The 27,058-nt window shown below is 31.0% G+C and overlaps 4 protein-coding genes across 7 annotated transcripts in view; 1 reads left to right on the top strand and 3 right to left on the bottom strand.

Moving 5' to 3' along the window:
• Positions 1–12,216, bottom strand: part of LOC122518013 (leishmanolysin-like peptidase) — a 330,144-nt gene extending 317,928 nt beyond the window's left edge. For both annotated transcript variants that reach the window (XM_043636656.1, XM_043636658.1), the window contains exon 1: positions 12,016–12,216. In XM_043636656.1, the coding sequence (XP_043492591.1) occupies positions 12,016–12,216 (201 nt within the window). The remainder of the gene's footprint in view (positions 1–12,015) is intronic.
• Positions 12,217–12,346: 130 nt separating this feature from the next.
• LOC122518014 (ferrochelatase, mitochondrial) lies at positions 12,347–15,382 on the bottom strand. 2 transcript variants are annotated; one of them, XM_043636659.1, is made up of 9 exons: positions 15,291–15,382; positions 14,949–15,147; positions 14,645–14,866; positions 14,473–14,574; positions 14,238–14,403; positions 14,048–14,155; positions 13,575–13,739; positions 12,634–13,476; positions 12,449–12,524 (listed from the first exon to the last, which is right to left on the bottom strand). In XM_043636659.1, exons 1-8 carry the CDS (start codon positions 15,325–15,327, stop codon positions 13,279–13,281), a joined length of 1,197 nt encoding a protein of 398 aa, XP_043492594.1. In that variant the 5' UTR covers positions 15,328–15,382; the 3' UTR covers positions 12,449–12,524; positions 12,634–13,278. The 2 variants fall into 2 exon arrangements, with proteins under 2 accessions (XP_043492595.1, XP_043492594.1); XM_043636660.1 differs by lacking the exon at positions 12,634–13,476 and having other exon boundaries at positions 12,347–12,524.
• Positions 15,383–15,457: 75 nt separating this feature from the next.
• LOC122518015 (EEF1A lysine methyltransferase 2) lies at positions 15,458–16,996 on the top strand. Of its 2 annotated transcripts, none has more exons than XM_043636661.1 (5): positions 15,458–15,541; positions 15,608–15,682; positions 15,769–15,867; positions 16,385–16,806; positions 16,866–16,996. In XM_043636661.1, the coding sequence occupies exons 2-5, from the start codon at positions 15,627–15,629 to the stop codon at positions 16,958–16,960; spliced, it is 672 nt and encodes a 223-aa protein (XP_043492596.1). In that variant the 5' UTR covers positions 15,458–15,541; positions 15,608–15,626; the 3' UTR covers positions 16,961–16,996. The 2 variants fall into 2 exon arrangements, with proteins under 2 accessions (XP_043492596.1, XP_043492597.1); XM_043636662.1 differs by having other exon boundaries at positions 15,463–15,541; positions 15,624–15,682.
• A 1,858-nt stretch (positions 16,997–18,854) lies between these two features.
• Positions 18,855–22,759, bottom strand: LOC122517938. Its single transcript, XM_043636568.1, has 4 exons — positions 22,135–22,759; positions 20,792–20,941; positions 19,035–19,169; positions 18,855–18,965 (listed from the first exon to the last, which is right to left on the bottom strand). The coding sequence occupies exons 1-4, from the start codon at positions 22,280–22,282 to the stop codon at positions 18,883–18,885; spliced, it is 516 nt and encodes a 171-aa protein (XP_043492503.1). The 5' UTR covers positions 22,283–22,759; the 3' UTR covers positions 18,855–18,882.
• Between the last annotated feature and the right edge of the window lie 4,299 nt (positions 22,760–27,058).

Genomic DNA, 27,058 nt, shown 5'->3' with positions numbered 1-27,058 from the left:
AAAGAAGAAGAAGAAAAAGGGTAGGAAAGAAGCTCGGAAGAAAATAAAGATGAGAGAAGTGGGAAGAAACTTTTCAACTATTTTCACGACCTACAAATTTTCCACGAGGAAAAAGGTTAAGGTTACAACACCCTACTCCCACCCCACTCCCCACCTCACTCGTCGATCTTGTAAAACTTCCGAAATAAGTTCGATCTTCTTTACTTTTAGTGTAAACGTGTTATAAGAAATTTCACGACGAATTTCAAATTTCATTATTTTCTCAACGAAAACGAGAGAGAAAGAGAAATATCATTGTACGAAAATCAAAATTTAATTATTTAAATAACATTTAAAAAATGTAACATTAAATTCCGATTTTGCAAATGCAAATTAATTAACCCCGAAAACAAAGGGAAATTTGTTAAAGTTATTCATAAAATCGGCGAACGGGATTTCGAATAAGTTTATAAAGCACATTTTAATGTACAGAAAATATATCTGCGTGTATGTATTTATATAGAAATCGACATGATGCAACGGCACGTTTTCAATGTAATATGTTTACGCGTATCATTAAAATATGTAATCCGTGTAACGATGATCGTGAATAACATTTTTCAACCAATTTTACATACCGATAACGTACTTTTCCATCCGATAATATGTTACCTGTTTGTTTCCACCCTGACGTATGTTTTTTTTTAAAACAAAAAAAAAAGAAAGAGAGGTAAAAAATTATTAATTGCATAATTTTGATCAATCGTAAAAATGAAAAGCAAACATTTGTCTGAAACAACGAGAGATACAAAACGAGAAACAAGGAAAAATAACAAAAATAGAATAAAAAAAAGGTTCTGATCGAAAATACCATTAATTTTAACGAGTGTATAAACCAGGGTAAAATTCAATAAATTTAATGTACCCCGTCGTCGATGGGGAATCGATCGAAAATATTCCACATCAACTTAGTCGTTCTATCTATTAGTAACGCATGCTTTTTCTATTCGATTTATCCGTCGTGTTATCGTCGATTAATCGATACTTATATAAACGTAATACGCTAACAATTTTCCCTCCGAATAATACGAATGATCAAATTTCGATAATCCGTGAACTTTAAACTGAAAAGAACATAATTACTGATCGCTAATGGGGAAAAAAAGAGAAAAAAAAAAAAAGAAACCAATATCGCAGTCAAGAGAATCAAAGAATATTTTTACATACACCTACATGAAAAAAAAGAAGTAAAAAGACCGAAGAAACGTAGGTAGAATTGCCTAAGGGCAACAACACGTAGAAATCAAATAAGATTTCTCCCGGTTTCTCGTGTGTCAAGCATCGGATTCGACATTTTTCCCTCGACGACGAAAAGAAAGAAAGAAAATATATAAAAAAAAAAAAAACTGGTGTGTGTACTTATGTACGCACGTAAGAAGTTATACTTCTTTGCCGTACCAAAACGAATATAACCTCAATAACCTCAAAAATAACTTCAAAAAAAACTTCAAAGAAAAAAAATAACTTAAAAGAAAAAATAATTATTATATATGAGCCGTTTATTTTGAAAGTGGCCTAACTTCATTTTTCATTTTTCCGGTTACCCACGGTAACATGTACAGCTTCAAATTATCTATCAATAAAGCATTTAGGATTTTTTATATTCCGAGTAAATACGGTAATTCTGGACACATAAGTTTTCAGAGTTAGTTGAAACACTGAACCGTTTATTTTGAAAGTGGCCTAACTCCATTAGGAGTAGAGATTTTGGTGTGGTAGAAATGGCATTAAAAAAAAATAATTTACTGTTTGTCCCCCGAAAGTATTATAATATTATTAAAAAGTATCGGAAAGGTAATAACTTTATTGTACATGAAATGAGACAAGAAGATTTTGTATCAACAATATTATTAGAAGACGCAATTTTTAAAAGGGTCAAGAATTCTAACGGAGAACCATTAAACTGGTTAAAAATATGTTGGATGCGTTTTGTTAAAAATGAATAAAATTTTCTATAAGACATCAATGAATGAGAACGAAAATTTGAAAGTCCTGAATTTAATACCACGTCGGGGTAGACCAAGAAAGTACGAAAATATTGTATTGACACCACTGTATAAAAATATAAGACAAATTACAACCGCAAAATTCAAGGACATAATAGACTTATTACGATATATACCACCGGAACATCATGATTTCTTTAAATCCCTTTCACATACACAAAATGTAGATGAGTAGAAAATTGTTTTGTAATTTATGTTTGTACAAAATATTTTGAATCGCATAATTTATGTTTTTAAAGTGTTATAAAGATATGTAAAATAAAATAAGTATTGTTTTTTCGCAATTCGAAGCATCTTAAATTATGTTGAATGGACTTCGGTTCCTTCAAATTTTATAACGAATCTGGTTGTTAATTTTGAAAGTGGCCCAACTCCATTCTTGGTAAGAAAACGCATATTATTCAATTAATAATTGCCATTATTTTAATAGGAACTGTAAATTGAACACCTTTAGATACACTTAAGCAACATAACTCATTGTTATTCTTTACGTATATTTTTAATTGCATTGAAACGCAAACCTTTAAATATCTCAATTTAAGGTTATATGGAGTTAGGCCACTTTCAAAATAAACGGCTCATATAAGAAAGAATAAAAAAAGAAAAAGAAAATATCAAAATATAGATATCAGTCCACACTAAATATAAGAGAGATATATCGAATTACTTCACGCGTCAACAGCCATGGCGCGGTTACAGCATTAGTTCTCGCTTCGATCATTTAAGTAAAGCAGCGCTGCGTACGATTAGTACTTGGATGGGTGACCCGCTTGAGAAAAAAAGGGGGGAAGAAGAAGAGAAGACAACTTCATGCCGTATACTTGAAATCGCTTTGCCGCGCGTCGTAAATACTGACAAACTTCATGGTGTCATTTTTCCAGACGCTCGGAACAAAATCACTCCCCATTACATTTTCCCCAACGCGCCAAAAGAAGTATAACTTCAAAAAATAAATAAATAATGATAATTAAAGAAAAAAAATTACGTAGAATAAAGACGCGAACTGTCGACGTATAAAACAAACCGAAATCCCATGAAACGCGTTTAGGAGGAGCAGCGCAAAATATACACACACACACACGCACACACGTACACATACGTACATTTACCAATACCAATTCCTAAGTGTGCACGATATAATATCTATACATACATCTGTATCTACCAAAAGAACCAGCAGTGCATCGAGTTGTCTTTCACCCTTGGCGTGGATCCATGCCAAAGGGTCTTCGTGTATGAAAGGACAAACATTGTGTAGGAAAGTTCTCCTGGTACAATTAAATAGATGGTAGAAGAGTACATCGTAGGAAGAGAAAGACGATGGGTAAGAGTGTGAGTGGAGAATAAGAGAAGGAGGTGAAGAGTGAAGGGTGAAGTGAGGGGGGAGGAGGAGGGGATAGAGAATACATAGTCTGGGGTGAGAGTGTGAGTGGTGAATAAGAGGAGGAGGAAGGAGGAGGAGGAAGGAGGTAAAGGAGGTGAAGGGTGAAAGGTGAAGTGAGGGGGGAGGAGGAGGGGATAGAGAATACATAGTCAAACGAACGATTACTATAACTGTATATATCACTTAACCCTTGCGAATAACCGTAATACTGTAACCGCGAACAGGAGGGGGAGGGGGGGCAGTACATTTCGATGAAGCCAAATAATTAGAACATCGAGAAGAGAATTCTCGTCATCGTGAGTTATGTACTATTACTCTACCACGCATGTGTCCCTCGACAAACGATCGTTACAATATAGATAATTTTATCGTCGGTCATTGTCCGATGAAATGCGATATCCTATCGCAATTTAATTTCACCTTTCAACGATATACCTAGGCCCCATCCTCTACTAAACGTGAAATTCTATTATTATTATTATTATTATTATTATGTAATATGTAGCAACATGTTTATGATATACTTTAACTTATACGAAGATTATTAGTTAGACAATATTCTATTTTTTGCTTTTAACGTGTTCTAGATGGATGCTGTTTCAACCAGATTTTGCTTATAATAAATTGTAATATATTTATTAAGTATAATATATAATATAAATATAATATATAATATAAATAAATAATATATAATAATATATAATATATATATATAAATGAACAAAATAATATTGCAATTTAACAAGTTCAATACAAACGACTGTATGTATTACAAGTGATCTCTATACAGGTCCTCCATGCAAAGAACAACATATGAACAACTAACGACCCATCATATGGGGGTCGGATACCATGCAACGATACGGTATTTAATAACGTAGGTTTACTTTATCAACATTTAGATAGAGATTTTGAAATGACGTAGTACCACGTCAACGGTATTTACTAGCTAAACAATTTAGAATGATATAGGATTATGTTGCCCTCGAATATGTTAATATCGTAAAAATATAGAAGAAACTCGTGTGTTACGGTTTTATATACGTACTTTGATCTTTTTCTTAGAATTTATCTTTTTATTCTTTTTATTCTTTCTTTCCTTTTTTTTTTTCTTTATGTTTGTTACTTTTTATATCTCGATAACATCTATGAATGTGAGAAACGGCCTTCCTGTTACGATTCCTCCTCTATTCCGTCGTATACTCGTTAAACACGCATACGATTTTGCATTTACAATGAACGAGTTTCTCGTTCGATAAAATAAGAAATAGAAAAATGATGTAGAAGTACTCTATACACTTGTATATACGAAGGACATCCTATTAATAATGTCACCAAAGTACGACTGATATTTCAACCAATATTTCCCTCTACATTCTATTCGATCGTAACGAATAAAATTCTACCTTTTTAATTGGAAATACGACGAAGAGTCATATCGTTGCTATCTCGTTTATTATTTTACCGTAAGTAAAAAAAAAAACTAAATTGAAATATTTAACGACCGTTGAGGTAGGATGTAAAACCTTTGTTAAATCTATCATGTAAGAAGATAATTATTTTTACGCATAAACGATCGAAATAATATTCGTTAAGTTTTATTAATCAAATAACATTTTGTACGAGAAATTAAATGAATATACGTATGTGTGTATGTATTTGTAGATGTGCGTCTGTAATACGATTCTCTTAATATTTTAGAAAAATACATCGACCAAATATAAAGTTTATTGTAAAATCACGAAAATTCAATTAGTGTAAAATTAAAAATGCTTAAACAAAAGATACCTTAATTTTTCTGTTTACAATTATTTTTAAATATTAAAAGTTATTTCTTAATTATTATTTAGTGACGCAACCTTAACGCATTTGTTCGTTCGAAGAACTCTCCCAATAAATTCGAGCTTCAGTTGTTTAACAAAATCGAGAGAGGGGTCCGGGGATTCGAACCCAGGATCTTTCGCATACCGAAAAAACGCTCTACCACTTGAGCCACGAAGACCTGTCTATTTCTTAATTATTATACACCTATTTAATTTTGATGCTTTACAATATATTTAAATTAAAATTAAATAAAAAAGATTATACATTTTATAAGAAAAATATAAAATATATTAAACGATATAAAAATTCAATCAATCAAATATACAATATTAAAATATAAAAAATAAATTATAATAAAATTACAATGTATTAACTTAATTTAAATAAATAATAATATAATGTAATTAAATTACTTGAACTAAATAATATTCTTTCAGAGAACTGCATTAATAAATTCAAACGAAATAAGAGGAAAACACGTGAAAATGTTAAACGAGTATAATTTTCACTCGATAAAATCGAATCTCGAGCGGTAATAGTCGATGAGAAGGATACCTATTCGCGTGTCAGTCAGGCTTTAAAGATATTCCAGCAGTAATCTCACCACCGACGTCGCATATATCTCATTCCCGTCCCCGTCGTCTCACGAAGCCTCATAAACTACGATGGGAATCGGGTTTCTTAATAACCACGAGGGCTTACACGAGCTAGTCCCAGTCGTGAATAAATTGACTTTTTCTTTCTTTCTTTCTTTCTTTTTTTTCACAAACATAAAAGTAACTAAAAATTGTAATACAACAAACAAAAACCTAATACTGTATATTACATTATATTTATGGGGGGGGGGAATATTATTGGTTGGAAGATAAGGATGAGGACGAGAAAAAACAATAATAATAATAATAATAATAATAATAAAAATAGATAAACGATCAGAGCAGCTATCGTTGCACATATTACACATACACCCACATATTTTCTCTCTCAACGCTGCTAATTGAACCACGTTACGTAAAAGCGGATTATACTTTATACGATTTTCGATCGGTAAAGCCGATACCACCAAAACCCACCCACCCACAACCCACCACCGCCAACGTATGCTCTTTCGGATATAACAAACTCAATCGGATGAACTTGGTGATTTGAGATGCAATGAATTTAATATTAACGAATCGAATGAATTGTTATATTTAATGAATACTTTCTATACAATTTGTATATTTTTTATCTAATTCTAAGTAACATCTTAAACAAGTATTACATAATTTCAATCATCAAATATATTACATAATTTCTCATGAAGGATTTTGTAAGGATTTTCATCTTCCTCTTTTAAGGATGCATTTAGTAATAGTAAAATCTAGGTATGTCTTATACCCGCATTGGAAAGTTTTTGAGAAAATCGTCTATCTCAACAGGAAACTTACGAGATCTCGTGTATAACGTCTTAAGAATCGAACGATTCGACGAGTTTCAAGTAACTCCAAAGTTTTCGAGATTCTAAGATTTCGGGTAAGTACTACAGTCAAAGAAGAGAAGGAGGAAGAGGAGGATGAGGAAGAGGAAGTGGAAAAGGAAGTAAAAGAAGAAGAAAAAGAAGAAGATAATTGTATATGCTGATCAATCTTGTTTCATCGAATATGCCCAGACGAAAACACATTCGCAAAGGAAGTTCATCGATGCAACGTGACACGCGAGTATTTGCAAATGAGTAAGCGAAAATTCGTGTATCTAATTCGCGAAAATCTACATATATAACCTTACACACACAGACACACATATATTCTACAAACGTAAAGCGAAATTAGACGAATTTGAGACTCCAGAATTCGCATTCGTACAATTTGGAAACAAGAAAAGACAAATTTAATTAGATACGAAACTACTGCTCGTAATTTTTTTACCCCTAAACGTTCAAAGTATCGCAAGTAAGATAGAAAAAAAGAGAAAAAAATATTAAAGAAGAAAAATAAAAATAATAATAATAATAATAATAATAATAAAAGAAAATAAATCTAAGGGAGTAAAGGTTGTTGGCCTGGAGCCAAGAAGAAACGCGCATAATTCATCGGTTACCTCGTTCACTTTTCTCATCCATATCCACATCCACATTCACATTCACATCATCCCCTTCATCCTCCTCGAAGGTCGTGCGTTTTACTTTTTGAAATAAGTCGACCGAGTTAAAATATGAATTATGGCTAGACTACGGTGACGTTGCGAGAGATCATCGGGATAAGGAAGAACTTATCTTACCTACGCACAAGAGGAAGAAACAAAAATTCAAGGAAAAAAGGTAGACACACTCGCACAAACACACACAGGCAGATAGGAATAAAGAACGAACGAAGGGTGTAAAAAAAGCCTCGTGAGAGAAAATAAGTAGAGGTAAGGAAAAAAGACAGAAATATATAAAGAGTGAGAGAGAGAGAGAGAGAGATGCACCAGCAGCACGCCACGTCGACCATAAACTTTTATTCGCATTCAAATTCAGGCTGAAAGCGTCCTTAAAACGAACGTATCTCTTCCTTCCTTCCTTCCTTCCTTTCTGGCATCCTCCTCCCTCCTCCCACACCTTTTCTCTCCACACTTTTCCATCGTTCTAACCCTGTACGAAACGTTTTCCTACACGTTTCTTAACCCTTTGCACTCGAGCGGCGCCAATATGGCGCCCGGTTGCCTATTTCAAGTGTCAACTCGAGCGGCGCCAATATGGCGCCCGGTTGATTTCAAGTGTCAACTCGAGCGGCGCTGCTGCAGCGCCCGAGTTATTTGAAATCTTAAATCAAGCGACTTAGCAAAACGGCACAAAAAGGGACTGCAAGGTTTGCTTTGACCGTAACACGACTGGAGGTAAACAGGAAATTTCGTATTACTGTGATACGTGTCCTGATAAACCAAGAATGCATCTTGGCTATTGTTTCACTAAATATCACACCAAAACTAATTACAGAGTGTAGTATTTATCAAAGTTTGTTTTTTCTTCGACATATTAATGAATAAACTGATGATATTTGATTATTTCTATACGCTTGTTTGTTTATAAATGTTTTTAAAGTACTTGTAAAATGTCTACTTAATTTGGCCGAAATCGTCTTGAGTTGCTGGTTCGCGCAAGAGAAAAAGGCATCGAGTGCAAAGGGTTAATAGTACTCCTTTGAAAACTAGAAAATGTTTGTACTTCCAACGAGTAGAACATACTTGAAACACATTTGATCTTTCTCAAATTAATCATGCAACGCGTCCTAAGCCCAACGAAATATTATATTTTCATATAGAGAAAGAAAGGTGAAATAAGATATGAAAAAAGAATAAAAATAGAGAGAAAGGGAAATTACATTGGTAGAGTAAAATGAAATTTCAAGGTACAATGTACTATTAGATCTCGAAACAAATGTTTTTCATCATTTCAATTATTTCGAACTTTACGAAAAAATACGGAAATTTATAAGTTTTAATGAAGTATTGTGAATTTTGTAAAAAAAGAAAAAGAAAGAATTTAAATCTGAAATATTTTTGTTAAATTAAATAAAGTATCTTCAAATGATTATTTTCTCATATTTAATTGAATTGTAATATATACTTTTTTAATCGTGAAATTATCTGTTCCAAAAGTAACAATAAATTTTGTACTAATTTTATGAATTCTAATTTTACGTTTATCTTGTTTCTATCAAAGATTGATCAAATATTATAATTAAATACGCAAAATTATATATTTTAATTTAAAAAAAGAAAAAAGACAACAACGTAAATGTAATTTCGAAATATCAAAGTAAGTCCAAAATTTCGTGTTTATTAATACTAATTAAAAATTTCTCAAAAATGCTTACAAACTTTTCGACTGACTTAATACCAATTTTATTTTACGAAATAGTCTCGAGAGAACTATTTCAACCCTTTTTAGTCGCCTTTTACGACAAGCAAGGGATACTTTGGGCGTATTCTACCCCCGGCCCACAGGGGGAGGGTTGTAAGGGAAGAAAAAGGAGATAAAATGGATTATTTGAAAAGAGGATAAAACAAAATTAAGAGAGGATCAATTTTTACACGTATATAATATTTATGTCTATTATTTTACATACCTTCACATGGATTTTATTTCCAACGAAATATAAAAATGAAAAAAAATGTAAAAGAAAAAGAGAAAAAAAGAAACAAGAAAAATGATGATTTCAAAACTTCAATTGCATTCACCGATTGCTTTGTACCGTACGGAAAATAGAGGATGATACGAAAGGAAAAAAGAAAAACTGGATGAAAGAGAAAAAGCGAAAGAGAGAGAGAGAGAATAGTAGAACCGAAATGAAAGTGCACGTAACAGCTGCAACGCTATCGACAAGTGCAGCAGTTCCTCTCGTGCAATCGTGGTCGATTCAAGTTAACTCCACTGTCCGTAGTTATTCATAACATCGTGAATTCCGTAGCTGTACATTAATTAATAATTATTAATCCTCGAATCGACGAAATATAACGCTAAAAATTCTCCACATACGTGTGTACGTAAGATTAATTATATCTGATTAAAATATTTCCAAACAAATAATATAAAACGTACAAATAATATTGATTTTTATAAAAAAGATATTTTATTTGTCAATTATTTTTCATCTTAGATTCGATCACATTTATTATTATCTTCTAAAATTTTACACGTTCTCTGTGAAACAACAATTGACTAACAACGATACAAACGCTATAATATTTAATATATTTGCAATAATTTCGTATCTTTTCTACGTTTATTTAAGTATTGCAAATTGATTTGTTCGGTATACGATATTTTAAATACTTAAAAAAATAATTTGCGTACTTTATACATAAGAAATAAATTTATTTTGATAATTATATAAATTTGATAAAAATATAAAAATATATGAATAAACGATAAAAAGAATTTAGCGAAATGAAATATAATTTTGGACGATGAATTATCGAACGGTATACAAACTTCATAATTACGTTCAAAACGATACGGTGAAAGTTGTAGGATATGACGGTCACGATTGGTAACGAAACTGATGTGAATAAGCTCGGGTGATTCAACGTCACCGTGTATATAGGTAAATATATTTATATAACATATATACATGTAGGAATATAGGTGGTGGTTGGTTGGTTGGTTGGTTGCAACTCTCAACGATATAATACTTGACCGTGAATAGTATCGATCATCGAGTTTGTTAAAACTCAGCCATGCGTATCATAGTGTAACAACTACCACGTGTATAAATATGTTACATGTTTACACATAGGTGTATGCACACATATTACAAATCCAGGGAATATTGCTCGATGCATCAAAGATAGATGATTCTAAACAAACATATCCTGTAAGAGAGTATAATAAATTAGAATTAAACGAGAAAATAAAATTAAACGAAAAAAAAAAGAATTCAATGAACGATTTGATTCGTTGGATAAATTCAAACGAATTCATGCGAAGAAAATATCGTAAGTAACATTATCGATATTTATGTGAAACGATAAATCAAAATCGCGAACTACGCGACTAATTTCGATATTAAAATAAAAAAGAAAAGAGAGAGAGAGAGAGATAGGAAGGAATAGAAAGTGTGTGTGTGAGAGAGAGAGAGAGAGAGAGAGAGAGAGAGAGAGAAAAGCACGTGACCACGATAAAAGCACGTGGTCTGCTCGCGCATGTTGAACTTGCCACGTGCGCGCGTCTTTTAAGTGACTTTTTATCTTGAACGATCTTTCAGTACATCCTCTTCGGCAAGATAAAAAAGAAAGGAAATATCGGAAATGGAAACAGATTTTTTATATCGAGACAGGAGTACCTTGGAAAAAGGGACAAATTATCGGAACACTTGACATTAATTACCAACGTCCTCGATACGCTCGAACGCGAAACAAAGTCACGAGACTCGGTGTTCGATTTAAAAAGAAACACGAAAGGAGGGAAGGGAGGACATGTAAATGTAAAAGAGAAGGATCGATCTGTCATTCTGTTGGGACTTTGCTTTCTACGGGAAAAACTAGTGGAATAATAATAATGCGTGACATCAATATTGACAAATACCAGGACAAATGGTTTACCGCATTCATCGACAAGAGACAGAAAGACCTTTCGACGTGTACGCGCAAAAAAATTGTTTCGAAAGTTCTGTGTTTTTCAGATCGGCGATCACGAGCGTGATAGACAGTGAAAAAGAAAGAAAGAAAGAAAGAAAGAAAGGAAGGAAGGATGGGAAGACATGACGCGCGAAAATATACGTTTCATCGTAACACACGGAAGTTAAGGAATCCATAGAAGAAATCGTGTTGAACGTGTCTACCGGAGGAAAGATTCCTCGGAGGTAAGGATAGAGATCGAGCAAGGAGAACGTAGAAGAGGGAGAGACTAGAAAAGAGAAAGAAAAAAAAAACAAAGAGAGAGAAAGAGAGAGAAAGAGAGAGAGAGAAAGGAAACGGAAAGTAAGAGTGAGGGGGATAAAATGAAAGGGAGAAGACAAGGGGGAAAGAGAAGCAGCATAAGCAGAGCCGGTTGAACCGGCATATCTCGTCTTGTGTTCTTCGAACGGAAGGACGAAGGTTAGGGAAGAGACCAGCAGCAGCGTGAACAAACTCATATAAAAGAAGAAGAAGAATAAGAATAATAAGAATAAAAAGAAGAAAACAAGATTTAAAAAAAAGATGAGAAGGAATAGAATGATGCTGTTATGTGTCTATAATCGAATGATGTAAGAAATATAATAATGTTATTAATAATAATAATAATAATGAAATATATATTACCTCGTGCGGACGGAGATGTTGATGATTACAATGCCGATGCTCGAACATTCCACACACAAGATCCACACCGCACACTACGATGAAAACAACGAGCGGCAACGATACGGTGCCGCATTGCATCTTCAACCGCACACGGGCCGCCATCACGGACAACCCTCCCACTGGAAAAGCATGACACGTACTGAGTGCACCCGCCGACATTCTACATTTATATAGGCGCCGTCGTAAGCAGCGCCACGCCGGCGCTCACGCTCGATATTTCCAACACTCGGCTACTCTCCTCACACGAAGAGGAAGACGAAAACCACCACCACCAACACCACCACCACGGCAACCCTCTCCTCCTATTTTATCCTTTTTATCTTTATTATTATCCTTGCTGCTGCTTCTGCTTCTGCTGCTGCTTCTGCTATTCTTCTTCTTCTTCTTCTTCTTCCTATCTTTACCACCACCAATCCCACTATTGTTATTATTCTTGTCGTCCAGACGATATACCCCGGCTTTGCGATCTGAAAAATGCATTTAAACGCGAGTGTCAATTCGAGATCACGAGAGAGCTATTTGTATCATTTAATATACACGATTATACTAAATGAGATTACTTCTCTCTTTCCTTACTTTTTTTTTTAATTTATTTATGCATTCCTTCATATTTAAACGAATGAACGCGCGACGACTGTTATTTTTATCATGCGTTCTTGAGTGAAATACTGGAAAATAAACTTGATATATTTATATCAATTATCTTGATATCCCTATCAACTATCTTATCATTCCAATCTTAGTGATTATTTTTAAGTTTTAACTTAACGGCACTTGTAAATGCTTCTAACTTTCATTTAATTATCTATAAATGTCGATTCTCTTTTTCTAATCAGTAATCTCGTTCTTACAAATTCATTTAAATATGATTTCAAGTATATTGATCGAATGCTTCTCGCAATAGTATTACGAATGCAAATAGGAGATCAATTCAATTGGCCTTAAACAGGCGTGGTTATTTCGTGAGTTTAATTTTACGTTGACATTACGTAATCATGCGATAAAGTACGATCTTTCTATTTTTTTTCTTTTTTATTCTGATTATTAAGAAAAATATTATTATTTTTTACGATCGATATGATTTTACAAGGAAAAAACTATAAATCCGTCCCTAGATACATTTATTAACTTATCAAGTATATAATGTTATAAATATATAAATATATTACATATATATATATATACGTATATAAAGCATAATTTACTTATAGTATACTAATTTTAAGAGCTACAAATTTGCGAAAACCATTTTTTACTCTGTTCGCAAGTTTTGTTAACGCAATGAGGACATCGCGTTAAAAATTTCGGATTAATAGTTTGTTCGGATCGTAAATGATTATAAACAATGTCAGCTAAAGCGTCTATAAATAATGGATGATCATTCGGTGCCGCTGATCTTCTAATATTTTCAACTCCAATCTGAAAATAAACGTACAATTTGAAATATTACTAGTGTATCGATTGATATTACAAGAATATTACTAGAATACGATTGATTTGTATGAATCTTTTCTTACTTCTTCCGCTAATTCTTGACAGTATTCAATATCCATTTCGTGAAGTGTTTCTATATGTTCATTGACAAATGCAACAGGTACTAAAATAAAATTTTTCTTTCCTTGCTTTACGTAATTCTTTAATGCATTATCCGTGAACGGTTCTAACCACGGCAAAGGCCCGACCTAAGGAACAAATTAATTATTATACGTCATGGTCTGGTAAAAGGAAGATAACGCGTGAAAATGAATTTGTAAAATAAACGTGTTTTAATTAAAAGTTATCCGTAACTCTTTCGTTTTGCGTAGTCGTGAATTATATATTAAATAAATAATTTAGCAGAATTACAATTGTTCTCATTATAAACACCATATTCTTATCTATAAGAAATAAAGATCTACTCTTTCACACCTTAATTCTTTTTTACCGGAATACATCACATTTGTTAATTATATTCTGATAATATAAATTTCAACAAAAAAAATAAATGTACCTTGGATTGCCATACTAAACTGTACGGATTGCAAAACTTTAATTTTTGCATAACTAACTGAACGGTAGCACCAATTTCAGAAGGATATGGATCACCTCTATTCACTGCCTAGAATAAATAAATCATATCAAATCAATATATTTGTAACAAAATAAAGAAACTAAGTTTTTAAATAAATCAATGGTAAAACCTTTAAAGGAAGAGAATGCGCAGAAAATAAAATCATAACTTCATTTCTTTTGTCGCTAGGAAAATGTGCAAGCTCGTCCATAATTCTTTGAGCGATAGTATTGATATAAAGTGGATGCGTCGACCACCTGTCTATTATACTCCACTTCATATCTTTTGGTAATTCTCTGAAAACAATAAATTATTTAGTTTATCGATCTTGATGAAGACCGCATAAGATCAAAATATCCTATTACTTATTCTTATAGTGCTTGTATATGGCATTAAAACTTGATCCGGATGTGGCGCAACTGTATTGCGGATATTGTGAAAATACTACAGTGCGTTCCGCTCCATCTCTAAAAATATACACGAATGTTTTCCATTCTTATTGTTCCATCCTACGTATGCAAATGTTTCAATTCTTACTGTTCTATTTCGTCAAGCGTATCTTCTGTAAGAGGATCAGCATAACGAAAAGCTACATAATATTTGTGCGGTGCAGTTTCTGGTGAAATTTTATCCAATTTTGTACATAACAATTCACCCTGTTTATTTGTCCATTCCAAAATAGGGGATCCGCCACCTATTTCAGAATATTTTTTCTGTACTTCAGGTGTACGCCTTTGAGCAATCCATGGCCCTAGTTTACTAAAATATAATTTAAAATTAAGCTTGAAAAATTTAATAATAAAACACAACGAAATCATAAAAAATAAATGTTAAAATAAACCTTTGAAACGGTAATTGAATCATGTCACGATCTGTCATAATGCGTAACAAATATTGATGTACTTGGGATGTACTAGTCGGTCCTCCCATGTTCAACATTAATATACCAGTTTTTGGTTTCTCCCTTTTTAAAGGACTGGCATGCGTTTTAACTGAAATAGCACGTGTAGACAAACGCAATATTTTTTCTGCACATTGTCCTGCGTATGAAATGATTAATGTCATATAATATTTTTTAGAACTGTATACAGTTTACATAATTCCAATGAAAGTTATGACAAAGTGATAATACATCATAGATAAAATAAATTAGAAAAAAAAATAGTATTAACAATTTACTTACCTAACTGTACGAAACTTGATAATTTAATAATACTCATCTCGACAATAAATACACTTTACAAAATGATTAAAAAATGTAGCAGAAACGTATCGCAAAATTGACGAGTAATGCAAAATCACAATGATAATCAATAATCGTTGTTATAGGTTATGTTCGATGTATCGAGTGTCAGCGAGCTCCCACACGCGCAACGTTACAAGAATATCCAACCTTCCTTCGTAAGAGACAAGTGGATTTCTCGTTAGGCGAAGGTATATTATTATTTTTGATATATTTAACTAAGTACTATCGTGGAATAATCATTTTCCTAATGACAGATAATATTTAAATAAGACCATGGCGGATGAAATAATCGAAGAATTGGGACCATCCGATCTGGGTACTTTGGAATTGTAAGTTAAATAAACTTACCTAATTCGTTTACAAAGAAGAATGGAGAAACTCTAACGTTCATCTCTTTAATTTCCTTCTCGCACAGTTGGGAAAAGGTGTACACCGAAGAACTCGATAATTTCAAGGATCACGGGGATGTTGGTGAAATATGGTTCGGTAATAGGGCTTCACTAAATGTTGTTAAGTAAGAACACCATTTAATATAACTTTATCATTTATAAACTAAACATGAAGAGGAACGCGGAAGATCAATGCACTTTGCCGCGAAAATATAAACTGAATTTTATTCGTCGTGCTCTGTCGTACTACTAACGCCATCTCTCGTTAAATGTCGCAACTTCAAACGTCGGTACTTTTATCTGATGATAATGTAGAATAAAAATAACGAGTTACCGACCTTTTTATTATATGTTATATTTTATTATATATTAACAAGAGAGTTAATTAAAAAGTTTTGAGATTCAATAAAAAAACATTATTTAAAAGTAATTTTGATTAAAAAAAAAATAATTTTTTCTATGTTAGATTCAAACTTGTCAATCCACCTGTATATTTTTGACTTCAAATATAATAAAATATATATCTATATATTATCTTTTTTTTTTAAGGACTTTAAACGTTTATTATATTAATATTATTATTATATAAATGTATATGAAAATAATATTAATATAATATTAATATATTTGATATCACAACAGATGGATCAGCACGAAATTAAATCTCGATATGGAAAATGATCAAATAATAGATATTGGATGTGGAAACGGTATGACTTTAGTAGAACTCGCAAAAAAAGGTTTTAAACAATTAACCGGAGTTGATTATTCCCAGAAAGCTATAAATTTAGCTAATGAAATATTAAAAGAAAATAACGTTACTTCTATTAAATTACAAGTGTGCGATATCCTCGATACCTCGAATCATGGATTATTAACGAATTACTTCAAAGTAGCACACGATAAAGGAACTTACGATGCGATCAGCCTTAATCCTGACGAACCAGCTGATAAAAGAGGAAAATACATTGACAACGTTTACAATATTCTTCAACCAAACGGATTTTTAATTTTGACTTCCTGCAATTGGACAAAAGATGAATTACTCATTCATTTCAAAAATAGTAAGTTCAATTAAAGAATTTTAGTATAACCAATCAAATTATTCTATTATTATTTGCAGAATTCGATTTCATCGATGAGCTACCCGTTGAATCCTTCCGATTTGGTGGAAAACAGGGAAATGTTGTTACACAATTGATTTTTAGAAAAAAATGAATAAACTTTAACTCTATCAAGGAATCTTATTACATCTTGTAATTTTATTGAATAAATAAATATTATTTTATTGAATAATAAATTTATTTTATTTAAAAAAAATCAATATATTCTTCTTTTATCCGATTGTAAAAAACCATTGTCGTATCCTGCAATTGATAAATATATTTAAAAAGTAAAAAAAAATCGGGATTATGGTAAAAATTGTTAAGGATTCGAAGATTTATTCGTGCACGAAAAATCGAAGTACATAATCGAAGAAGAAGAGAGAGTGTTAGATAAATTCTTTAAACCATTATCAAATTACAAACTTTACAAAAGGCACTAACACTAAAGTAAATATCGTGATAATAAATACTATATATTTTTTTTTTAATATATATATATATATATATATACATATATATGTAAAATATACATATATATATATAAATATGCATTAGCTTAGAGATAATTAACGTTATTCCTCTAGTGCAAATATCTTTGGTACATTAAGGCATCATTGGCATATGCAGACTCCACGTTCTACTACTAATTATAAATAAACAATAAGATTTCAAATACACGTTGTACTGTTATTCAGTGTTGATGTACTCCAAAGAATTAGTTCTAAATATCCATAAATCGATAATCATTTTCCATCTAGATTAAATTTTCGATATAATTTCACAGACGCATTTAACAATCTTATACTAATCAAGCCCTAATTAATGCCATACTTCAAATAAATTGCACATCATAGTCGAGAAATAAATGACAAATGTTACTATGTACTTAAAATACAGTCTGAATCATGTATTTATTAAAAAATAAAAATGTAAAAGGGTGTATCCCAGTTATTTTCCGTAACAAATATTTCACCAAAATATTCTATAAATAAAAATAAGGAATTAACGTTATCCAAACACGAGCTCTTAAATGTTTAATTAAACAATTCTAACAAAAATAACATTTGAATGTTGTATAATTATTTATTGGAACATGCAACAATAACATATTCAGAGCTCACAGATTCATAGTTTTTTTAGATTATCTATTAAACGAATTACAACCAGAACATTTATAACATTTATTGCATTATGCAATATTTATATTACAATAATTAAATGATCATTATCCACAATGATAAATAAATCGATCGAAGGATCAATTTCTTTTATAAAAGCCAATAAATTTGGACTCGTGTTGATTTGCAAAATTCATGCCATATTTTTTCGTATAGAATATGTTGATTAAATTTTACGGAAAAAAACTGAGCCACAACCAGTTTATATATTACGTAATAAATCTATATCTTATTATGCGAAACGATATTCCAATGAATTCGTGATTAAACTTTCATATACTGATAATAAGAACAAATACGATTGTGCATCGTACGATTCACGCATAGTGACTTTCAACATATCGACGGTATACTAATGAATTTCTACTTCATCATGAGTTCGTTGTTTATTATTAATGCAAAATGAACTTGCTAGATCAAAGTATCGTATTTTTCTTGAAACACAGAATTATATGGTGCATTGTTTGTCGACAATGATACGATTATCCTATTGTAAAACTAGATACTTAATAAAACACACATAATTATACTTATAGAATCAAAATCAAATTCTATATATTCTCTTATTAAATTGTTAATTGAATCTAATGAAAGTATGTTATCGGAAAATATTTCTATACGTTGAAAGTACACGTAAAAGGTATCTAGCATTTGAGATTATTATTTTTTTTCTTTTACTCGAGTGTTCTAATTTAAAAAAAAAAAAAAAAAAAAAGAGATAAAATTAGTCTGATCATTGACTCGTCGCTATCGAAATTATTAATAGTCATAGGGTCATTGTACATAGGATAATAAAGATTTGTTGAAATAATGACATTTTCAAAAAGAGATATTTCATCGAAATGTATTGCAGGATTTATAAGTAATTAATCCTTCCTAAGAACACCGTTAATATTGGGAACAGTATCCAGGAAATATTAGTGAGGATGGATGAACTACCTAAAATATGAATCAAGTTATATAATATTATTTTAATTAATATTGAAAATAACATTGTTGATATATTACCGCTGCACATCAAATTATCCTCGACGTATCCCTCGCGACAGTAACAGCGTTTTCCTGAAGTAGTATTATTTAATTTAACGATACAATGCGCACCTTCGATGCATTCGCTATCATCGTTGCACGGTGCTCTGATAGCTGAAACGATACAAATTTACAAAAAATAAACGATACAAAATTTACAAAAAATAAACGATACAAAATTTACAAAAAAAAATTTATAAAAATTTACAAAAAATAAACGATACAAAATTTACAAAAAAAAAATTTATAAAAATTAACAAAAATAATCATTTTTCCAAGCTTCACACATTTTTCCGATAGAAAAGGAAATATTTGTCTCGTGTTGATGAAAAAAAGTAGGCCGAACAGTTGTTGATTGGTTAATTTCAAATTCTCCAAGAAAATGTAAATTTACTTTTTTTCAAGTCGCGTTTTTTCATTTTTAACGCGAGTTTGTTTTGTTCCTCGGTAAATGACGTAATTTAAACTAATCGATCTGAAGGAATTTTTTTTGAAACGCATCTAACATACGCTTGACATGTTTAACTTTCTAACCTTTGTACCTGCCAGTACAAAATGATAGACTGGTACGCTTTTAATACCGTTTCATCAATTTAAATCGTTCGATTACCGTTCTATTTCTAAAATTGTTCGTTAACATGCATATTTGAAATGATCAATCTTTTGATATATTCATTGGTCCGTCTGTCGATCATTCTACAACATGCGATGGATAGATAATTTTGTTTTTAATCGATGATCGTGCCGAGAGACGATAGAAAAAAAAAATACTTCGATCCTATAATACCTTCGTAATATTATTTTTATTTTATTCTTATTTTATAAAAAGAATTTTATAAATTAATATTTTTATGTTATATATATATAAATATATTAATAATTTATAATATAATATTATATATTAATTAATATATATAATTTAATATAATAATTTTATATATATTTTTAATTAAAAGAAATATAAAATATATATTAAAGAAAATTGTATAATTTAATATATAAATATATTTAATTATATATATTTATTTATATATATATATATATAATATATTATAAATATATATAAAAAAAAATAAATAATTTATATATAAAAATATTATATTATATAATATATAATATTTTAATTTATTATTATTTAATTTTTAATTTATTATTATTTAATTTAATTATTTAATAAATAATATTTAATATTATATTAATATATCTATATATATTAATATATAAAAATATATTATAATTTATATTATAAAAAATAAAAATATAAATATATTCTATATAAATATATCTATTATTTATAAAATAATATTAATTATATATATATATATATTTGATTTTATTATATTTTGTTGTTATTTTTATAAAAAGAAACTCGAATATATTCTTGAAGAAAATACGATGAATCGGCACAACGTAAGAAACGATAGTAGTACTCTAAAGGCGTGCCAATTTGCATAGATAACCATAAACGCGATACGTACATCGTCATATGTTCTCACATATTGCACAGGAACACGTAAGTGTATGCAAATGTTACTCTATGTGCCACCAACTTGTAGAACTTCTATTCTAACCGTTTCAAAGTTTCAATTTACTTGTGCTCTAGTAGGAAAACTTTCAAATGAAACGTTTTCGCGTTTTTACGTTAACGCGTTATCCCCCGTTATCTTTTGAATATTTCTTTACAAAAAGAGAGAATGAGATAAAGTTTATTAAATATCTTCGTAAAAGTATTGTACCTTTGTATTTGTTGGTGCAAGCACCGTTTACTGGCGCATTATAATCACCACAAAGACAACGAGTCCTTCCATCCCGTTGATCGGCCAAGCACGTAGTGTTTTGAATTCCAGCGCAGTCCGATTCCATTCTACATTCTCGCGCTTTTCCAACTGAAATAAGATCAAAATCAAATAAGAGAGAACATTAGGAAGGAAAGGGTTCTTTCTTTCTTGCTTTCCAAACAAATAATACACAAATTTCCTACCAAACGATGTTACACCGCACGTTCCAGTCATTCGTATTATTATTCGCTTTGAAACATCCCCTCCTCCCACTCCCCCCCAACGAAAGATAAATAAAATCGTATAGAATAAAATGAACATTTGATTGAAATAATTGACGATATGAAATAAAATCTTTCTTTCTCGTACTATCGATTTGACGAATATTATTTTCAACGTTTCGAGTCTCTATGAAGAAAATTCACCTTCGGCATTTAGAACATTGGTATGCACTCGTGAACGACGTGCCCTTGGCACTCGTATACAAGATCCCCTTGTAAGATATGCAACTTCGTCGCACCATACAAAAGGGATTTGTTTCGATGTAATAGATAATGTTGAAGACAACAAAATAAGGAACGTTGACAAAAATATGGGCCTACAAATATACGAGGAAAATCATTTTCGAGAAAAAAATTTGGACAACATTCCAATTTTTCGTCAAATTTTGTTTGACGTCAAAACCGATTTCTCTAAGAATTTCTATAGATCAACAACAATCCCTGTGTAACAACATTCGTCAAACAATTTGTTTCATTTCATATTCATGTTTTTTAATTGATATTATATTATTCGTGTGAATTAACCGTTTGCACTCGAGCGGCGCCGATACGGCGCCCGGTAGCCTATTTTAAGCATCAACTCAACCAAAACTAATTACAGAGTGTAGTATTTATCAAAGTTTGTTTTTTTTTTCGACATATAAATGAATAAACCGATGATATTTTATTATTTCTATACGCTTGTTTGTTTATAAATGTTAAAAAAAAAAAAAATTGAACTAACGATTACAAAGGACGAATTTCTTCCCCCCAAAAAATTGACTCGTCACTTTTAACGGGGGGAGAGAACAAAAAAATGTGACTGGAAGAATATTAAATCGGCTTTAGAAAATTTACAAACCATTAAGCGTAGGGGTAGTAGAAAAGGGAATGATAGAAATGGAAAAGATTATCGCGAAACGCTGGGCAAAGGCAAAAAGCTTGTGCGCCGTTCTTTGATCAACTCATTTAATAACTTCTATCCGTTAAGGATTACGTTAGTTTGCCAAGGATTATCTTGAAAATTTCCCTTTGACTTACCCGGAGTAGGAGGCGGCGGTGGATTTTGATTTTGATTTTGTGGATTTGTCTTTCCGAAAGTTGTTAGCGCATGGCTCATGGACGGTAAAATAGCGAAAATAACGATAAGACCCAACGAACAAATCCAAAAACTCGTCTTCTCCTTCATATATTATTAATTACAAATAAATATTTTTCTTTCTTCAAAACAAAACTGTGCTCCCCCTTTTTCTTTTTTTCGAATTATCTTTTTTAATTATCACTTTTTACCACGTTAAAAGATACAATAACACTTTGCGCGACAACAGAGATAAATCTTCAATTCGAATAAATAGAAAATAAAATGTGGAATGAAAACAAAGTTGATTCACTTGTTTATTTTTTCGTATTTTTTATTTGTCAGTTTATTTTTTTTCTTTTCTTTTTAATAATATCGCTCTCAGAGTTTATATTTTTGCCCGGGAAATGTTCTTTATCGACGAGGAGAGAACAAATTCTCGTACGACAAAACTTGTACTTTTTCCTTTAGACGACGTGTTCCACTATTTTTGCAGGAAACGTAATATGATGGAAAAGCTTTCACAGGAATTTCCTTGAACATAGGAAAAAGTCAGAGGCGGCACGGTATTAGCTCTGATTCGTAGACTGCGTGTTGCAAGGACGTTGGTAGGCCTTTTAAGCCTTCGAAAGATTCCCCCACCCCAAAGTCGGCGCATATTACCACCACCGTGGCGGAAAACACCCTATGCCAAAACGTTCTTACCTCGATTCCTCCTTTCCCTCGCTTCTACGTGCACGCTTTGACTTCTTTCCTCACCTTCTTCGATCGAACAGAGAACAAACTTTCGAGCTTTTGCAATTGCAGTAGGAAACTACTTTTATTAACTTTTTCTTTATTTTTTCATTTCAACTAACGTAAATATTTGTCAAAAGGGAAATACAATTTAAGGGGTTATACGCGGTTAGAATTTTCAAAAAATCCATTTTTTTTTTATTTTGCATTTTCGGAATGTACATATATTTAAGTATATTATCTGAAACTTTCAAATTGATCCGGTAGATATTCTTCACTTCATGTAAGCTGCAAACAATTTTTAACTACGTGTGTAAACGTCTCTTGGAAACTTTAAACAAGTTTTTCTCAAAACAGTATTTTCAAAGTCGGTGGTCTCGATTTCTCGGAAGTAACTCAATCGATTTGTCTTATAATTTTATACAATATTCCTAGATATATTCCTCAGGTATTGACGGGAGGAATAAGATTTAAAAAAATTATTTTATTATTTTTTTTTTACAATTTAGAGCAAAAATTTCAGTCAAAAACGAAACATTGTTTTCAGATAGACGCCATTTTGTCAAAAATCTAAATTTTTAATATTCCTCCCGTTAATACCTGTATTAATCTATCCTTTAAAAGAATCCACCATTTTTTTTTATTTTGGTTAATCAAAACTTTTTTTCTTTTTTTTTTTGTAATAAGTTAAAACTTTTTCTATAAAAAATTCATAAAAAAACGTGTTCTTTGAGCCACGCAACTGCGTATAACCCCTTAAAAAAGTAAAAACTGTTTTGACGGTTAAATACACGCTACTCGTTAATCATAAACGTTTTTTTCAAGAACGCACGACTCACCTTTATTTTTATATTTAATAAATGCAAAACCGATAAAACCGAATGACAAATTTAAACGAATACGCGTAAATGTATGATCGCAATTACCGATAAGAAATATCGTTTATCAATAATAAATTTCGAGAAATAAACGAGAACTTAAAAAACATATCGTTTCGAGTTTAATTATCCAATTATCCAACTTTATAAACGACTTTACTCGAATATTATTCATCATTTTCAAAACCAGCAAATAAGTTGTATACAAAGAAGTCCGTAATTACTTTAATCGCGTTCCACGCGTTTTAACGTTACAACACCACAGATCGATCGATTCTTTCGTGTCTTTTTTTTTTCACGAACAATTTCTGATTCGATAGTCGCCACGTTAGAAAAAAAAAAACTGGTGTGTGTACTTATGTACGCACGTAAGAAGTTATACTTCTTTGCCGTACCAAAACGAATATAACTTCAATAACCTCAAAAATAACTTCAAAAAAAAACTTCAAAGAAAAAAAATAACTTCAAAAAAAAAAATAATTATTATTATATATGAGCCGTTTATTTTGAAAGTGGCCTAACTCCATATAACCTTAAATTGAGATATTTAAAGGTTTGCGTTTCAATGCAATTAAAAATATACGTAAAGAATAACAATGAGTTATGTTGCTTAAGTGTATCTAAAGGTGTTCAATTTACAGTTCCTATTAAAATAATGGCAATTATTAATTGAATAATATGCGTTTTCTTACTAAGAATGGAGTTGGGCCACTTTCAAAATTAACAACCAGATTCGTTATAAAATTTGAAGGAACCGAAGTCCATTCAACATAATTTAAGATGCTTCAAATTGCGAAAAAACAATACTTATTTTATTTTACATATCTTTATAACACTTTAAAAACATAAATTATGCGATTCAAAATATTTTTTACAAACATAAATTACAAAACAATTTTCTACTCATCTACATTTTGTGTATGTGAAAGGGATATAAAGAAATCATGATGTTTCGGTGGTATATATCGTAATAAGTCAATTATGTCCTTGAATTTTGCGGTTGTAATTTGTCTTATATTTTTATACAGTGGTGTCAATACAATATTTTCGAACTTTCTTGGTCTACCCCGATGTGGTATTAAATTCAGGACTTTCAAATTTTCGTTCTCATTCATTGATCTTATAGAAAATCTTATTCATTTTTGACAAAACGCATCCAACATATTTTTAACCAGTTTATTGGTTCTCCGTTAGAATTCTTGACCCTTTTAAAAATTGCGTCTTCTAATAATTTTGTTGATACAAAATCTTCTTGTCTCATTTCATGTACAATGAAGTTATTACCTTTCCGACACTTTTTAATAATATTAATACTCTCGGGGGACAAACAGTAAATTATTTTTTTTTAATGCCATTTCTACCACACCAAAATCTCTACTCCTAATGGAGTTAGGCCACTTTCAAAATAAACGGTTCAGTGTTTCAACTAACTCTGAAAACTTATGTGTCCAGAATTACTGTATTTACTCGGAATATAAAAAATCTTAAATGCTTTATTGATAGATAATTTGAAGCTGTACATGTTACCGTGGGTAACCGGAAAAAAATGAAAAATGGAGTTAGGCCACTTTCAAAATAAATGGCTTATATATAAGAAAGAATAAAAAAAAGAAAAAGAAAATATCAAAATATATATCAGTCCACACTAAATATAAGAGAGTTATATCGAATTACTTCACGCATCAACTGTCATGGCGCTGTGATAGCACTAATTTCCGCTCGATCATTTAAGTAAAGCAGCGCTGCGTACGATTAGTATTTGGTTGGGTGACCCGCTTGAGAAAAAAAGAGGGGGAAGAAGAAGAGAAGACAACTTCATGCCTTATACTTGAAATCGCTTTGCTGCGCGTCGTAAATACCGACAAACTTCATGGTGTCGATTTTTCGTGTCGCTCGTAAAAATTCACTCTCATCACATTTTCTCAAACGCGTCAAAAGAAGTGTAACTTCAAAAAAAGAAAAAGATAAAAAGGAAAAGAAAAATGATCGATAATCGAGTATTTATCGCAAGCAGGGGGGGGTCTCCGTCAGTGGGGAGAATGAGAAAAAAAAGCTCGATTTGTTTTTAGGATATAACGAATAAACGATTGAATTGTTACAGGAAGAAACTAGCATGCGAAAAGGAAAAGGACAAAGGACAAAGGGAAAATTGGCTGGAAGGTATACAACGTTAATTCGAGTAAAGAACAAAGAGGAGAGAGAATCTTCCGGTGACGTTGGCACGAAAAGAGACTCGACAATTTATTGCATTGCTTTCACTGTTTTATAGCTCTAAGTATATAAACTTTCCGTAAAGAAGATTTGTCTTTACTCGCGTAACAGCAACAACTAACAATTCCGTATTTGTTCGTGCGAATAGTACCCAACACACTAACAACAATAAGTTACATTTCGAGCATGCTAGGACACTATCGTCACGATATCTTTCTCTTTACTTTCACCTACTTCTCTTAACAGTTTAGGCACTTTAAGATCGACCAATAATACACCCTGTGTTCGAAAAGTGAGAAAAAGTAAATATAATAACTCGGCAAACAACCACTCACATTAAAAATAAATCTAGAATAGGTTTATTTTTATTTAATAATAAATTGAATAAATTAATAATTTTTTTTTTATTATATTTTTTATAATGATTTGTTTAAATATTTATTCAACAAATTTATTAATTGGTGGAATAAATTTATTTTATATAGATTTATATTCTTTTTATTTAATTTTAATGAGTTTATGAATTGTTGGGTGTTTAATAATAATAAATTTAAGAAATATTTTAAAATTTTTAATTTTTTTAATGATAATAGTTTTTTAACATTTAATATAATGATGTTTTATTAAATATTTGAAATTTAATTCACGCGAATTTAAATGAAATGATAATTCTTTTTTTTTTTCTAATCTCTCTCTTCACATTTTACAAAGAAAAATACAAAGCAACTTAGAATCAATCTAAGAGATAAGATTTCTTGAGGTCAACCTTACTTACAACACCTAGTTTTTAATTGTTTCGATTTGGTGGCCGAGGATGACTGGTCGGTTTGAAATAAAATTGAAAAATATATGAAAAGAAAATAAACGGAAAAGGGAAAAAAACCTTTAAGACGACGAATGTTAATCGAACGTAAATCAACGTTATGCGTGAATCATGAAACACTCAGAACGGTGAGCACGCTCCTGGATAAGGATCGCAATAAAAATAAAAAAAAATAAAAAACGGAGGGAAAAGTAACGACGCGTCGCTTGATATTTCGTGATCTCGATTCAAACAATTGGA

This window comes from Polistes fuscatus, unplaced genomic scaffold, assembly GCF_010416935.1.
Source record: "Polistes fuscatus isolate 324 unplaced genomic scaffold, CU_Pfus_HIC Scaffold22, whole genome shotgun sequence".
Classification (NCBI taxonomy): domain Eukaryota; kingdom Metazoa; phylum Arthropoda; class Insecta; order Hymenoptera; family Vespidae; genus Polistes; species Polistes fuscatus.
This window is presented reverse-complemented; position numbering and strand designations above follow the sequence as displayed.

Bases quoted from the DNA above. Each gene is read 5' to 3' on its own strand.
- LOC122518014 (XM_043636659.1), bottom strand. From the start codon at position 15,327: ATGAGTATTATTAAATTATCAAGTTTCGTACAGTTAG. The intron at 15,148-15,290 runs GTAAGTAAATTG...TTTCATACGCAG, and splicing joins ATCAAGTTTCGTACAGTTAG to GACAATGTGCAGAAAAAATA. The intron at 14,404-14,472 runs GTAATAGGATAT...TATTGTTTTCAG, and splicing joins TACAAGCACTATAAGAATAA to AGAATTACCAAAAGATATGA.
- LOC122517938 (XM_043636568.1), bottom strand. From the start codon at position 22,282: ATGAAGGAGAAGACGAGTTTTTGGATTTGTTCGTTGGGTCTTATCGTT. The intron at 20,942-22,134 runs GTAAGTCAAAGG...ATCTTATTTCAG, and splicing joins ACCGCCGCCTCCTACTCCGG to TTGGAAAAGCGCGAGAATGT. The intron at 19,170-20,791 runs GTACAATACTTT...GTATCGTTTCAG, and splicing joins TTGCACCAACAAATACAAAG to CTATCAGAGCACCGTGCAAC.
- LOC122518015 (XM_043636661.1), top strand. From the start codon at position 15,627: ATGGCGGATGAAATAATCGAAGAATTGGGACCATCCGATCTGGGTACT. The intron at 15,683-15,768 runs GTAAGTTAAATA...CTTCTCGCACAG, and splicing joins GATCTGGGTACTTTGGAATT to TTGGGAAAAGGTGTACACCG. The intron at 15,868-16,384 runs GTAAGAACACCA...ATATCACAACAG, and splicing joins GCTTCACTAAATGTTGTTAA to ATGGATCAGCACGAAATTAA.